Source organism: Chiloscyllium plagiosum, chromosome 19 (assembly GCF_004010195.1).
Source record: "Chiloscyllium plagiosum isolate BGI_BamShark_2017 chromosome 19, ASM401019v2, whole genome shotgun sequence".
Taxonomy (NCBI): Eukaryota; Metazoa; Chordata; class Chondrichthyes; order Orectolobiformes; family Hemiscylliidae; genus Chiloscyllium; species Chiloscyllium plagiosum.
In genome coordinates this window covers 69,833,584-69,850,375 of record NC_057728.1, presented here as the reverse complement: position 1 = coordinate 69,850,375, position 16,792 = coordinate 69,833,584, and the positions used below count along the sequence as shown (strand labels likewise).

General features: G+C 41.6%; 1 protein-coding gene across 1 annotated transcript in view; it reads left to right on the top strand.

Moving 5' to 3' along the window:
* Window positions 1-16,792, top strand: part of pdgfc (platelet derived growth factor c) — a 408,768-nt gene that overhangs the window by 124,626 nt on the left and 267,350 nt on the right. The window contains exon 3 of the mRNA XM_043708811.1: window positions 7,389-7,584. Within this exon, the coding sequence (XP_043564746.1) occupies window positions 7,389-7,584 (196 nt within the window). The remainder of the gene's footprint in view (window positions 1-7,388; window positions 7,585-16,792) is intronic.

Below are 16,792 nucleotides of genomic sequence, written 5' to 3'. Positions count from 1 at the left end.
GAAATGTCGATTCTCCTGTTCCTTTGATGCTGCCTGACCTGCTGCGCTTTTCCAGCAACACATTTTTAAGCTCTGATCTCCAGCATCTGCAGTCCTCACTTTCTCCTGCTTAAATTTATTGTTAACCAGTATTTAGAAATGCAAATTCTTGGCAAACATTTGCAACTTCTTGCAAATAATTTCTTTTATTTGTTTCAGTCATATATTTCAACTAAATTATCATGAGTCAAGTCCTTTTGCAAAAGTCTACCAGTGTTTGGCCTTTTTTGTTTTTCTAATCCAATTGCTCTTCCCATTCTCCTGTCCAATCAGGATTAAACTATTAGTTTTAAGATACCAAGCCAGGACCAAATGATTGTCTGAATTCCACAGTTGCCAGTGCCGAACCACCAGAGCTATTGTACTAGATGATTTCCTAATTGGCAACCTTCACTGTCACCATCCTTAATGTTTTTCAGTACTACATAGTTCATCAACTTCCTTGTCTGTATGTTTGCTTGTCAGCAAGTATATCTGAATGATGATCAGGGAGATGAAGTGACTAAGAAGACATGTGGGATACTCGTCTTCATTAGCCAAGGTCTAAAGTTTAAATGTAAGGCGGCTATGTGGCAACTGTATAAAATGCTGATTAGGGTGAATGTAGGGTATTGTGTGCAATCCACATTATAGGAGGGATATGATTGCACTGGGAAGGAGCAGGGCAATTTATCAGGATGTTGCCTGTTCTAGAGAGTTTGTTAGGAAGAGAGATTGGATAGAACAAAGAACAAAGAAAATTTACAGCCCAGGAACAGGCCCTTCGACTCTCTAAGCCTGGGCTGATACAAGCCTGTACTGTCTAAACCTGTCAGTCAATTCCTAAGCATCTGTATCCCTCTGCTCCCCACCTACTCATGCATCTGTCCAGACGCATCTTAAATGAATCTACCGTGCCTGCCTCTCCCACCTCTGCTTGCAACGTGTTCCGGATGCCCACCACCCTCTGTGTGAAGTACTTGCTGCGTGTATCCCCCTTAAACTTTCCACCTCTCACCTTGAAAGCGTGACCTCTGTTACTGAATCCTTCACCCTGGGAAAAAACTTGCTTCTCTCCAACCTGTTTAAACCCTTCATGATTTTGTAAACCTCAGTCAGGTCCCCCCTCAATCTCTTTTTATCCAGTGAAAATAAACCTAACCTAGTCAACTCTTGATAGCTAGCACCTTCCATACCAGGCAACATCCTCGTAAACCTTCTCTACACCGTCTCCAAAGTGTCCACATCTTTTTGGTAATGTGGCGACCAGAACTGTACACAGTATTCCAAATGCAGCCGAACCAACGTTCTGTACAATTTTAACATGATTTGCCAGCTCTTCTACCCAACACCCCGTCCAATGAAGGCAACATACTATATGCCTTCTTGACCACTCTATCCACCTGTGTAGCAACCTTCAGGGTACAATGGACCTGCATTCCCTGATCTCTCTGCTCATCAACCTTTCCCAAGGCTCTTCCATTCATTGAATAATTCGCTGTAGAATTAGTCTTGCCTAAATGCATCACCTCACATTTGTCTAGATTGAAAGCCATCTGCCACTTTTCCGCCCAACTCTCCAGTCTATCTATATCCTCCTGCATTCTCTGACAGTCCCTTATGCTTTCTGCCACTCCACAAATCTTTGTGTCATCTGCAAACTTGCTGATCATACCAACAGTGCCCTCTGCCGGATCATTTATGTATATTACAAACAACAGTGGCCCCAACACTGACCCCTGTGGAACACCACTGGTCACCTTTCTCCATTTCGAGAAAATGGAAAATATCAGTTAGGAAGAAAATGACATACATGATGAAATGCTGAGGAGCATGAGCAAACAACAAATTTGCTGAATTAAGTAGAATCAGCCAGTGTCTGATTTGGGTATACATAAGCAATAATAGACATTATGGAGGGAGGGTTTCAATTAAAAAGAGGAATGCAAGGAAAGAGAATATCAATGATATGTGCCTTAAAACTTAAGGAGATTATTGGGAAATGAAATGACAGACACAGGACAGTGGTTAGCACTGCTGCCTCACAGCACCAGAGACCCGGGTTCACTTCCCGCCTCAGGCGACTGACTGTGTGGAGTTTGCACGTTCTCCCCGTGTCTGCGTGGGTTTCCTCCGGGTGCTCCGGTTTCCTCCCACATCACAAAAGATGTGCAGGGTCAGGTGAATTGGCCATACTAAATTGCCCGTAGTGTTAGGTAAGGGGTAAATGTAGGGGTATGGGTGGGTTTCGCTTCGGCGGGTCGGTGTGGACTTGTTGGGCCGAAGGGCCTGTTTCCACACTGTAATCTAATCTAATCTAAAAGGACAATGAGACATGGAGAAAATAATGAGCCAAGGACATACCTTTAGATAACGCATACATTTATCACATCATTTTGAAGATTATGGGCATATTGTAACAACTTTGAAGACAGGTATCAAGAACATTTCAAAATTGTATGTTAAGATGGCTCCATAATATGTTTATGTATGAGCTATCTTGCCTAGGATGGGATGACGTTGTTGTGCAGCCGCAATTAGACACTTTTCCATTGGCCTTTTTGCCTGTTCAGCCTTTCCACCATCACCTCCACTCCTTCCTTAATTAGTCAGGATTCACAGAAATGGCTTCCTAATGAGCTACCTTCCTTAAGAATGCTCAGATGGGCAAACTTCAAAAACCATCATGGTGATGAGGTAGAAAAGGTCCTGAATGCTAATAAAAACTAGGTTGGCAAGATTCTGAGCTGCCCATGGTATATTCTGTACATGGTTAATGATATCACTTGGCCAAATTAAAAAAAAAATATTCAAAACGACTTTTATTCTTAAGAACTGATATCACTAAATAACCATCTTGTTGTTATGTCATTGATAGATGTGTAATAAAAATTTAACATGTGGATGCAACTTGTAGCTTATAGCAACAGAGCAACCATTTCTGTCATGTATTTTTACTCTTGGAGAATATTCAGCAATCTTTGCCAAAGTAGAATTTCCAACTCCATGGTAATAGTAAATAGAAGGAGCTTTTGATTTGTTCAAGGCGTAGGGTATTGGCCATGTAGGGAAAATAGAAGGTTAAGATTTGGAATGAGTCCAGCGAAGTGGCTCTAAAACTTTGTATGACACATATCAACAAAATTCCATAGAACTCTGATCTCAATCCTAAAGGATTCCATGATAACCTTTGGGGTCTTTTCTCTCCATTTGTCACTTGAAAGAAAACATGGATTTTGGAACCTATAAGATGTTCTCTGTAATTAGATTTCAGTTTTCCATTGGCCCTGTCAGCATTATGGCCACAAGGGCTAAACAGAAGCTTTGCTACTGATCCACTGTAATGTTTGCCTTTACAGTATTGTCAATGCTGGCACTCACTGTGAAAGTAAGTGCTGGATTCACTTTGCAATACACTTTATTCCATTGCCAGCTTTAGCAGTGGCACTATTTGTAACATTCTGCCTGTGGTATTAGTCAGCTGACAGTGGAAATGCACATATTACATGTGGTTATTGTCTAAACCACAGTAATTTTGAGTTTAGGTTGATTACATCATCTCTGTAAGAAAGCTGCTTGTAATTTAAGAACAAAAATGCCACAAATTATGTATATATGGGTGTTCCTTTTAAAATCATATTTAATTACAGTTGAGAATGTATTTCAATATTAAAGTTGTATGGTTCGTTTTTGATCTCTGCGTATACATGTATCTTAACATTCCAAGGCAAGATCTCATTGTCATTTTTGTTTGTGGAGAATTTTAAAACCAAAAATCGCAAGAAAGAATTGCACCTGCCGGAGTGATGATCTTTGAATAATATGTTTTTATTGGACAAATTAAAGTGCATTATTTGTGAAGCATAGGAGGCTATTAAGTATACAAGTTAAGTCTTTACTAGGGTCTACTTTCAATTTTGGTGCAATCAGCTATTCTGCTGTTTGATGGCAGTATCAACATTCATGAATAGAAGAGTGGCAAGCTGCAGCACTTGCTGATTGTGGTATTGAGGGATTGAATTTTGGGCTCTTCTGCAGAATTTGGTATATGAAAAGGATAAAGTTTGGATTATGTGGTGCCGTTCCTGGTTTCAAGACATCCAATATGATTTAGCAACCAATAAAGTACTTGTAATGTGTGATGACAACTTGTAATACAGAGAATCTTGGCAACCATGGGAGAGGCAATGATGTGGTGATATTTTCATTGGATTAGTCATCCAGAGATCTATATAGTGTACTGGGGGCTAGAGTTTGAATCCCATCATGGTAGCTGTGAAATTTTAATTCAATAAAAACATCTAGAATTAAAGATTCAATTCGCTCACCTTTGATTTGCGGTTTCTGAAAGGAAATCTGCTTTCCTTAACTGCCTGGCCTACATGTGACTTGAGACTGACAACACCATAGTTGGCTTCTAACTGCCCTCTGAAATGGCCTAACAAGCTACTCATTTATTTCAGACCATTCAAAATAAGTCTTAAAGAGATCGACATAAACACTGGAAACAACAATGGGCAAACTCAGCCCCGTTGGCCCTACAAATACCTTCTTAAGAACTTCTGTGGGTAGGCCGAAAAACAGGAGAGCTGTTTCACAGACTACTCATACCCGTCATAGTCATTCTCACAGAATTATACCTAACAGTCATCACCACAAACACTATTGTGTTCGGTGGCACTATCATGATTTTGAACAAATTTAGCATTTCAACGCAGGGCATGCATGAATCGTTCTGGGCCATCAGCATCCATGGAATTGTACTCACACACAGTCTGCCACCTGATGGCCTGGTATATCCTCCAATCTATCATTATCATAAACCTAGATAATCAACCCGAGTTCAATTAAGAATGCAGTCAGGAGCAGCACCACAGAGCCCTAAAAATGAGTATCAACTTGATGAAGCTAAAAAAAGGACTAATTTCTTGTAAAAGAACATAAGCAGCAAGAGACTGACAATCTCAAAATCAATAAATCAGACCTCAGCTCTGCAGTCCTGTCTCATCTAACAATGATGGACAATTAAACAAATTGCTGGAGGAGGCCAAATCCAACCCAGTCAATTACCATCCGATCAGGTTACTCTTAATCGTCAACGAAGTGGTAAAAAGTGTCATCAAGATACGCTATCAATAGCACTTGCTTAGCAATAACCTCACTGACAGTTAGGTTGGGTTCTGCCAGAGCAGTGTATCTGTTGATCTCATTGTAGCCTTTGCTCATAGAATATAGAACAATACAGCGCAGAACAGGCCCTTCGACCCTCAATGTTGCGCTGACCTGTGAACTGTTCTAAGCTCATCCTCATACACTATCCCATTATTATCCATCTGCTTATCCAAGGATTGTTTAAATCTCCCTAATGTGGCTGGGTTAACTACGTTGGCAGGCAGGGCATTCCATGCCCATACCACTCTCTGAGTAAAGAACCTGCCTCTGACATCTGTCTTATATCTATCACCCCTCAATTTGTAGTTATGCCTCCTCATACATGCTGACATCATCATCCTAGGAAAAAGACTTTCACTGTCTACCCGATCTAATCCTCTGATCATCTTGTATGTCTCTATCAAATCCCCTCTGAGCCTTCATCTTTCCAATGAGAACAGACCCAAGTCTCTCAATCTTTCCTCATAAGAGCTTCCCTCCAGACCAGGCAATATCCTGGTAAATCTCCTCTGCACGTTTTCCAATGCTTCCACATCCTTCCTGTAATGGGGTGACCAGAACTGTACACAATATTCCAAGTACGGCTGCACTAGCATTTTGTATAGTTACAGCAAGACATTGTGGCTCCGGAACTCAATTCCTCTACCAATGAAACCTAACATACCGCATGCCTTCTTAACAGCACTATCAACCTAGGTTGCAACTTTCAGGGATCTGTGTACATGGACTCCAAGATCCCTCTGCACATCCGCACAACCATGAATCTTTCCATTGACCCAGTACTCTGTCTTCCTGTCATTCTTCCCAAAGTGAATCACCTCACATTTAGCTGCATTGAACTCCATTTGCCACCTCTCAGCCCAATTCTGCAGTTTATCCAAGTCCCCCTGCAACCTGTAACATTCTTCCACACTGTCCACTACTCCACCAAGTTTACTGTCATCTGCAAACATACTAACCCATCCACCTGCATCTAAATTATTTATAAAAATCACAAACAGCAGTGGTCGCAAAACATCTTTGTGGCACACAACTAGTAACCGGACTCCAGGTTGAATATTTTCCATCAACCACCACTCACTGCCTTCTTTCAGAAATCCAGTTTCTAATCCAAACTGCTAACTCACCCTCAATCCCATGCATCTGCATTTTCTCCAGCAGCCTACCATGTGGAACCTTATCAAAGTCCATGTACACCACATTGACTGCCCTATCCTCATCTACATACTTGGTCACCTTCTCAAAAAACTCAATTAGGTTTGTATTACACAACCTGCCCTTGACGAAACCATGTTGACTATCTGAAATCAAATTGTTGCTTGCTAGATGATTATGTTTGGTCATAGAAGACAAAGAGTAGCAATGGTCTGTTAAGTAGTCTGTTGTCTACCTCATTAGGACGAAAGCTGATTTGCAAATGCATTTTTCCCTCAGTGGAACAAATGTTCACCATGCAAATCATAAAATATTGAGAACCTGATGTCGATGTGATACACTTCAGTTTTCTGATGTAAGTTGTGATTTTAGTGCAAAAAATATCACTGTGCCAAAAAGGCTTTAGAACATTCCATGCAGATTTTAAGGAAGAACAATCTAAATTTAAAAAAAAATCTTGTTATTTAAAAGGTGGAATAAAAACCCTCAGGAATGCATTTGAGATTAAACAATGCACAAATTAGTTTTAAATGGTTCTTATTGAGTAATGTATGTTTAAAAAAATTAAATCTATTATTAAAAATATTTACTTCTAATGTTTACAGTCAATCTTCAAAACAGCAGGAAGAAGAATTTTTTTTTTCCATTTGAAACCTCTAACGTGTCTAGTTCTTAGTGATGGCAAACTCTGAAAATCCTAACAGCACGTGTTATTTATTTTTTCAACGTTTTTGCTTTTGCCAAGTATGTGATAAAAGTTTAGGCCCCATGCCAATCACTAAGAAGGAACTTTATACCTGGTAAAAATATTATAGCATAGAGGATGGTTAAATACACTCCAGATTACAAATATTTCAATGTAGGTCTGGTTCTCTTGTGTTATTATCATTTATTGGATAGCTGTTGTGAGATTCATGTTTGTTATACCAGACTAATTTATAGCTGACAAATGAAGTAAGTAATATCCATTGGTCATGGCTGAGATTTAAGACCCCTCTGTTTTGCATTACAATTACATTGGCCTTTTTTTTTAATTGAATTAGGAGTACATGATCATCAGCATGAAAAAATTATCACAATATCAGAGGATGGATTTGTGCAGAGTCCACGATTTCCTCAGAGTTATCCGCGAGATGTGGTGCTGCTGTGGAGATTAATAGCAGCTGATGAAAATATGCAAATACAACTAACCTTCGATGAAAGATTCGGACTTGAGGAACCAGAGAACGGATTGTGCAAGTGAGTGTCTCCTTTCTCAGATATAGGTAGACCAAACTATTAGTAAAGAAAATTATTGCTTTTGAGATAGGAGATGAATGAAGAACAGTAATGTAATTTAATATACATTGAATGGATAGTCAACTGTGTGTTCCTGCAGAGATTCTGGATTGTTTATAAAAAAAATTCATAATGGCAATGATCACTTTAAGAGAATTGCTGATTAACAAAATTAAAACCAGAAGCCCAATCTATGTTAGTACACTTTCTTCTAGTAACATAAGTAATACTGGTTATATTTTACAACATCACAATGAGGTATTTCAAGGATTGAAAAATTTCCTTGATTGCGCTTTTTGAAATATAATGCCTAACAGGCATAAAAAGCTTCAATTTTCAAGCATAAAAGAAATTCCATGCTTTCTGTGGTGCTTTGTTGTTTACACTCGTTTCTGCTTGTTGCTTACAGACTTTGAGAATAAGTTTGATGTACCATGATGTTTTTACCATGTTGGAAACTGATGGCCGTAGAATCATTGTACATTTTACCTGTACAAGATTTTTGAAAGATTATCCATTTAGTCCCATTCACCGGCCCTGTCTTTGTAGTCCTGAAAGTATTTTCCCTTCATATTTTTGTTAATTTCTCTTTTAAAAATTACTATTGGAATCTGCTTCCTCAACTTTTCCAGGTAATGCTTTCCAGATCATAATGTCTTGATGCATAAAAAATTACTTCTCAAATTTTTTTGTTCTTTATCATCCATCCATATCTTCTGATTTTTGACCCTTCTGCCTCTCAAAAATATTTTCTCCTTATTTATTCTATCAGAACCCTTCTTGATTTTAAGCACCAAATTTAAGCACCATATCTCATCTGCTGTAAGGACATCAGCTCTACTTTTTCTAGTCTGTCTTCCGAATTGTAGTCCCTCATTCCTGGCCTTACTTTGGCAAATCTTATCTCCACACTCCCTGAAGTCATGGCATCCTTCCTAAAGAATGGTGCCAAAATTGTAAACTGTGCTCCAACTGGGGATCAATTAGTCATGTACAAAAGTTATCAAATTTTGTCCAGCATTTTTTATTTTCTGTACAGATTCCAGCATCTAGTTGCTCCTATATCACATTTTTCTTATTGCGTGCTCCTCTTCTTTGGTTCCTTTCTACATCAAGTGGCATGTGAGGCAAAGAGAGCACTTGTTTATGCCCATTTCTGTGGTTAGATATCCTGCCAGCTTTTTCACTCTATCCCTCTGCTTATGATATCAAGGCCGTCTTTTTTTCTTACTGCTTTCTCAACTTGCCATGTACCTGTGTATATACACACACACACATCTCCTGAGCCTTTTGTTCCTGTATTATTAGTTTTTAATGCCTCTGTCATACCTTCTATCACAGTTCCCTTAAATTGCATGTTCCCTCCAGCTTCTCATTTCCAGTCCATGCAGAACTGATGTACGTTTCAATCCTTCTCATTGTTTTTTATATTTTCAAGTTTCATGTTGTCTGCAAATTTTGAGACTATGTGCTGTGTAGCCAAACCCAAGTTATTTGTATCAAAAAGTGCTCCCAACATCAGCCTCTGCAGAACAAAACTGCAAACCTCCCTCCATCAGGCTAACAAATGATAAGCTGAGAAGCAGGCAGAGGTGGAATCAGAAGGCGAGGACAAAGAAGGGAGCATGATGTATATATAAAGGACTTAGGCATGTGCTGTAATATCAGTAAGCACAATTCTGTCTTTGCCCATTCACCAATAGACTATTACTATTAGCATTGACTAAGAGCACACACCTGGATCCAGATTATGCAGTAGATGTGGTGTCCTGTAGTCTTTGGGCATGGGGGACAGCAGTTAGCTTGGCTGATTGACAAGAGCACTAATGGAATGGTAGGTATGGAAGACAAATGATGCATTCCTGTGAGACAACTGCAGACCCATCTTTCTCAGAGCCACTTACACTCCTGGCCCTGAGGTGGTGCCTCAGTAATCCTAGTAATCATCTCCAGACACCCTCCAAGCATTTTTGAACAGTTATTTGAACCTATGATAACAGCAGACTGAGTTCAACACACATTAAGTTGACCCTTATGTGATTCCAGTGTAGCACTCAGATCTTTGATGGAATTGAGTTGTTCCACAGTGGAAGCTGAGATATCTGTCATCTGCAGTATGTATCAGCAAAATACTGCAGATGCTTGCAACTTAAAATATAGGACAGAAAATCCTGGAAAGATTCAGCATGTTTGGTGACCTCTGTGGAGAGAAAAACAGTTGACATTGTTGGTTGCTGACGTGAGTTCTGCTGAAAGGTCAGTAACCTGAAACATTGGCTGAGAGGTCTAGGCCTCCAAGCGCTGCACAATGACTGGTGTCAAGTTGCTATGGAGCTCCTTCATGCTCCATTACATTAAATGCAAGTTTTCTGATTGGCTTTTCAATTTGTCAGGCATTTTGCTGTGAACGATCATCAAAGTGCTCATCTGAATCCTCTGTGGCAGTTCCTACATATGTTAAAATAGATTCTCTACAGTATGGAAACAGGTCCTTCAGCCCAACAAGTCCACACTGACCCTCCAAAGAGTAATCCACCCAGACCCATTTCCCTACCCTATACTTACCCCTGACTAATGCACTAACACTATGGGCAATGTAGCATGGCCAATTCACTTGACTTGCACATCTTTGGATTGTGGGAAGAAACTGGAGAACCCAGAGGAAACCCACGCAGACACGGGGAGAATGTGCAAACTCCACAAAGACAGTTGGCCGAGGCGGGAAACGATTTTGGGTCCCTGAAGCTGTGAGGAAGCAGTGCTAACCACTGAGCTACTAGCCCCCCCAACGCCCCAACCCACCCCACCCCACCCCACCTACTTCCGTGTTCTGTGAAGTAACCTTCTTCACAATCCACTACAACTCAAATTTTGGTGGGATATGTTGAAATATTTTTACTCATTCATGGAGATAAGTGACTTTGGTAGGGGCAACATATTTTATCCATCCTATTGCCCTTAAACAGATATTGATGATCCAACTTCTTGAACTGCTGCTGTCGATGGTGGTACATCCACAATATTGTTAATGATTGGAATTCCAGACTTTTGACTCAAGAAGATTGAAGAAATAACTGCACTGTTCTATGTTCGGACATAATCTGCTGTTCTTCTTTTTGATGAATAGGCCACGGGATTGGATGCGGCTATTGAAGGAGGCTTTGTGAGTTGGTGCAGTGCACCTTCAGTGCCACTGAATTCAATCTGGCAAACACTGCTTGATGCTGTGCTGGGTCAAACGCTACTCTAGTATCGAAAGCTCAGCTCTTGAATTCAGTCAAATGACACTAAGGCAGGCAGAGTTGTGGATAGTGTGGAAAGATGTTGTGGGTTACAGAGGGACATAGATAAGATGCAGAACTGGACTGAGAAGTGGCAAATGGAGTTTAATGTGGAAAAGTGTGAGGCAGAAGTAACAGGAATGCAGAGTACTGGGCTAATGGTAAAATTCTTGGCAGTGTAGATGAACAGAGAAATTTCGGTATCTAGGTGTGTAAATCCCTGAAAGTTGCCACCCAGGTTGATAGGGTTGTTCAGAAGGCATATAGTGTGTTAGCGTTTGTTGGGAGGGGGATTGAGTTTCGGAGCCACAAGGTCATGCTTCAGCTGTTCAAGATACTGGTAAGGCCGCACCTGAGTATTACGTGTAGTTCTGGTCACCGCATTATCGGGACGATATGGAAGCTTTGGAAAGGATTCAGAGGAGATTTACTAGGATGTTGCCTCATATAGAAGGAAGGTCTTACAAGGAAAGGCTGAGGGAACTGAGGCTGTTTCATTGGAGAGAAGAAGATTGAGAGGTAACTTAATTGAGACATATAAGATAATCAGAGTGTTAGATAGGGTGGACAGTGAGAGCCTTTTTCCTTGGATGGTGAAAGTGAAGAGAGATAGCTCTAAATTGAGGGGTGATAGATTTAGGATAGATATCAGAGTAGTTTCTTTATTCAGAGAGTAGTAAGGGCGTGGAACGGCCTGTCTGCAAGAGTAGTAGACTCGCTGATGTTAAGGGTATTTAAATGGGCATTGGACATACATATGGATAATAATGAAACTGTGTAGGTTAGATGGGCATCAAATTATTTTCACAAGTCAGCGCAACATCGAGGGCCAAAGGGCCTGTACTGCGCTGTAACATTCTATGTTCTATAAGTCTTCTGTACGAGAGCCAGGATGTTGCCTGAGGTCATAGTCTTGCGGTACTCAGTACCTTCAGCTGTTTCTTGATTCAAATTTTTTTCTATCACTTGAATGAAATTATATTGCCTGAAGAGTGGTATCTTTGATGCTTGGGACTTAAGGAGGCAGCCTGTGTGATCAAGTTGAATTTTGTGTTTTTTTTTAAATCATTGTTTTTATTCATTGGGACATAGATGCTGATTGGAGAATTTCCTTTGTTAAAAATCAGCCAGGAATGTGAAGAGCCTGTATTCTTGCCTTTAACAATCAGTGCACCACAGAAAAAGAGGCAAATGTGGTGTGAGAAGTAAACCTTTTGCACAGTTAGTAACTGATTGATTTATCATTAGTCACATGTACTGAGGTACAGTGAGAGGTGTTATTTTTCATGCAATACAGGCAAATCATATCGTATGAAGTGCATCAGAGTAACAGACCATACTGCAGAATAAGGTATCACAGTTGCAGAGAAGGTGCAGAGAAAGAGAGCTGAATTAACATTTCAGAGATCCAGTCAGATGTCTGCTAACAGTGGGAAAGAAGCTGTCTTTGAATCTATTTGTATTCAAACTTCTTTGTCTTCTGCCTGACGGAAGAGGGTGGATTATGTTGGAGTATGGGGTGGGAGGTGTTTTGATTATGTTGGATGCTTTCCCGAGGTAGTAGGAAGTATAGATGGAGTCACTGGAAGGAAGACCAGTTTGCGTGATGATCTGGGTTGTGTTCACAACTCTCTGTAGCTTCTTGCAGTCCAGGGAAGAGCAGTTACCATGCCTTGCTGTGGTGCACCCAGATAGGATGCTTTCTATGGTGCAACTACAGAAATTGGTAAGAGTTCTTGTGGACATGCCGAATATCCTTAGCCTCCTGCGGTAGAAGAAACATTGTTGTGCTTTCTTGATTGTTCCAGGACAGATTGTTGGTGATCATCACACCCAGGATCTTGACACTTTGAACCATCTCTACCTCAGCAACCTTGTTACAGATAGGGGCATGCCCTCCATTCTGCTTCCTGAAATCAATGACCAGCTGTTTCGTTTGGCTGACATTGATGGAGAGATTGATGTCTTTACACCACTTCTGCCAAGCACTCAATCTCTTTCCTGTACTTTGTCTCGTCATTGTTTGAGATCCGATCTATAATGGTGGTATTGTCAGCAAACTTGAAAATGGAATTCGAGTGGAATTTGGCCACACCATCGTGAGTGTATTAGGAATATATAGGGGGCTGAGAACATAGTCTTGCAGGGCACAGGTGTTATGATGGAGGGAGTGTTGTTGCCTAATCTTACTCATTACGGTCTATAGATCAGAAATCGAGGATCCAGTTACAGACAGGAGAGTCGAAATCTAGGTTTTAGAGTTTAGAGATGAGTTTGTTTGGAATTATGGTGTTGAAGGCTGAACTGTCATCAATAAGTAGGAACGTGACATAGGATACCTTGTTACCCAGATTTTCCAGGGATGTGAGTAAGGCCACAGAGATGGAGTCTGCTGTGGACCTGTTGCGTCCGTTGGCAAATTGCAAAGGATCAAGGCAATTTGGTAGGCTGGAGTTGATATGAGCTATGACTAATCTCTCAAAACACTTCATAATTATGAAGGTCAAAGTCACTGGGCAAAGTCATTGAGGCATGCTGCATGATGTTTCTTTGGCACTGGGATGATGGTGGTCCTCATGAGGCATGTGGGGACTGCATGTCATAATAATGAGAGGTTAAAGATGTCTGTGAGTACTCCTACCAGCTGATTCACACAGGATCTGAGTGCACAACCAGGGACTCCATCCTGGCCTGTCATGATTCTGTTCAACTTTGCTTTGTAGTCCAGTATATGTAAGCCTTGCCACAAATGATGGGTGTCCGTGTGTTTGGTCTGGGTTTCAAGCTAAGTTTGGTATTTCCTTTTGGCATCTCTGGCTTTACGAAGGTCGTACCTGGATTTCCTGTTCAGGGTTACCTGACTTTTATGCCTCAGATCTGGACTTCAGTAGGGAGTATATCGACCAGTTCTTCTATGGTTTCTGGTTGGGGAATATTCAGATTAATTTCTTAGATTAGATTAGATTACTTACAGTGTGGAAACAGGCCCTTCGGCCAAACAAGTCCACACCGACCCGCCGAAGCGCAACCCACCCAGACCCACTCCCCTGCATTTACCCTTTCACCTAACACTACGGGCAATTTAGCATGGCCAACTCACCTGACCTGCACATTTTTGGATTGTGGGAGGAAACCGGAGCACCCGGAGGAAACCCATGCAGACACGGGGAGAATGTGCAAACTCCACACAGTCAGTTGCCTGAGGCGGGAATTGAACCCGAGTCTCTGGCGCTGTGAGGCAGCAGTGCTAACCACTGTGCCACCATGCCGCCCATTTCAGCATGCTTATGAATAAAGTCTGTGATGGCAGACTCATTTAGTTTGGCTGCTAAATTCTTGAATATGGACCAGTCCACTGACTCGAAGTCCTGTAGAAATCCTTCCATTACTTCGGACCAATGCTGCACTACTTTCTGTATGGTGTCCTCATGCTTCAATTGATGCTTGTAAGGAGGAGGAGGAGCACAGCATTGTGACCTGATTTTGCAAAATACAGACGGGGATTGAGTGGTTGGCATCTTTGATGGTTGTACACCAATGATTGAGGGTGTTTGGACCTCTAGTGAGACAATAAACCTGATGATAGTATTTTAGTAGCACATTCTTGAAGTTGACCTGGTTGAAGTCACCATCTACGATGAACAAAGCCTCAGGATATTCTGTCTCGTGACTGCTTGTAGTATTGTGTACTTCTTCAAGTGCACAAGGGGTGGTATGTAGACGACTGTCAGGATAATGGAACTGAACTTAGAGGCATAGAATTACACAGATGTACAGCACGGAAACAGACCCGTCAGTCCAACTCGTCAAAGCCAACCAGCTATCCTAAATAAATCTAGTCCCATTTGGCTCATATCACTCTAAACACTTTCTATTCATATATCCACCCAAATGCCTTTTGAATGTTATAATTGTACTAGTCTCCACCACTTCCTGTGGTAGCTCATTCTGTAGACGGTGACTTCAACCAAGTCAACCTCAAGAATGTGCTCCAAACACACCAGCCTCTCAAAGTGTGAAAAAAGTTACCCCTTAGGTCCCTTTCACATTTTTCCCCTTTCACCTTAAACCTACGCTCCCTAGTTTTGGACTCCCACAACCTGGGGAAATGACCTTACCTATTTACCCTACCAATGCCCCTCATGATTTTATATAGTCACCCCTCAGTCTCTGCCCTTCAACAGAAAATAGCCCCAAGTCTATTCAACCGCTCCCGACAGCTCAAATCCTTCAACCCTGCCAACATCTTTGTAAATCTTTTCTAAACCCTTTCATGTTTCACAACATCCTTCCTGTGGCAGGGAGACCAGAATTGTATGCATTATTCCAAAACTGGCTGAAGCAATGTCCTGTACAGCCACAACATGACCTCCCAACTTCTTTACTCAATGCGTTGACCAATAAAGGCAAATATACTTAATGCCTTCTTCACTATATTATCTACATGGAACTTGACTTTCAAGCACTCCAAGGTTCCTTTGTTCAGCAACACTCCCCAAGACCTTACCACTAAGCATAAAAGACCTGTCCTGATTTGCCTTGCATGGCATGCCATAGGGATGTGCACTTTACTGTGAGATATTCTAGGCTAGGGGAACAATAACATTGCCATGGTTACCACATCTGAACACCAGTTGGTATTGATTAGAATGCAGACCCCTCTGCCCCTGGCCTGCCCAAGGATGCTGAGCGGTCTGAACTGAGGAACACTCAGGTTGCAAAAGCAGGAAGGCAGATTATTTTCTGAATGGTGGGAGTTTAGGAAAAGGTGAGGTGCAACGAGACCCAGATGTCATGGTCGAACAGTCGCTGAAGTTTGGCATGTAGATGCAGTAGGCAACAAGGACAACTAATGGCATGCTGGTCTTCATAACGAGAGAATTTGCGTATCAGAGTAAGGATGACTTGCTGCAGTTGTGCAGGGTCTTGGTGAGGGCAAACCTTGAGTATTGTGTGTAGTTTTGGTTTCCTAGTCTGAGGAAGGATATTTTTACTATTGAGGGATCCCAGCAAAGGTTCACCAGATTGATTCCTGGGATGGCAGGACTGACATAAGAGGGAAGACTGATCAACTGGGCATGTACTCACTGGAATTTTGAAGAAAGAGGAGGAGTCTCATAGAAACATATAAAATCCTGATGGGACTGTACATAGAACATAGAACATAGGAGAATACAGCACAGTACAGGCCCTTCGGCCCTCGATGTTGCGCCGATCCAAGCCCACCTAACCTACACTAGCCCACTATCCTCCATATGCCTATCCAATGCCCGCTTAAGTGCCCATAATGAGGGAGAGTCCACCACTGCTACTGGCAGGGCATTCCATGAACTCACGACTCGCTGAGTAAAGAACCTACCCCTAACATCTGTCCTATACCTACCACCCCTTAATTTAAAGCTATGCCCCCTTGTAATACCCGACTCCATACGTGGAAAAAGATTCTCACTGTCGACCCTATCGAAACCCCTAATCATCTTATACACCTCTAACAAGTCACCCCTAAACCTTCTTTTCTCCAATGAAAACAACCCCAAGTGCCTCAGCCTTTCCTCATACGATCTTCCTACCATACCAGGCAACATCCTGGTAAACCTCCTCTGCACCCGTTCCAGTGCCACCACATCCTTCCTATAGTATGGTGACCAAAACTGCACACAATACTCCAGATGCAGCCGCACCAGAGTCTTATACAACTGCAACATGACCTCAGAACTCCGGAACTCAATTCCTCTACCAATAAAAGCCAGTACGCCATATGCCTTCTTCACCGCACTATTTACCTGGGTGGCAACTTTCAAAATCTGTGTACATGAACACCAAGATCCCTCTGCTCATCCACACTACCAAGTATCCGACCATTAGCCCAGTACCCCATCCTTTTGTTA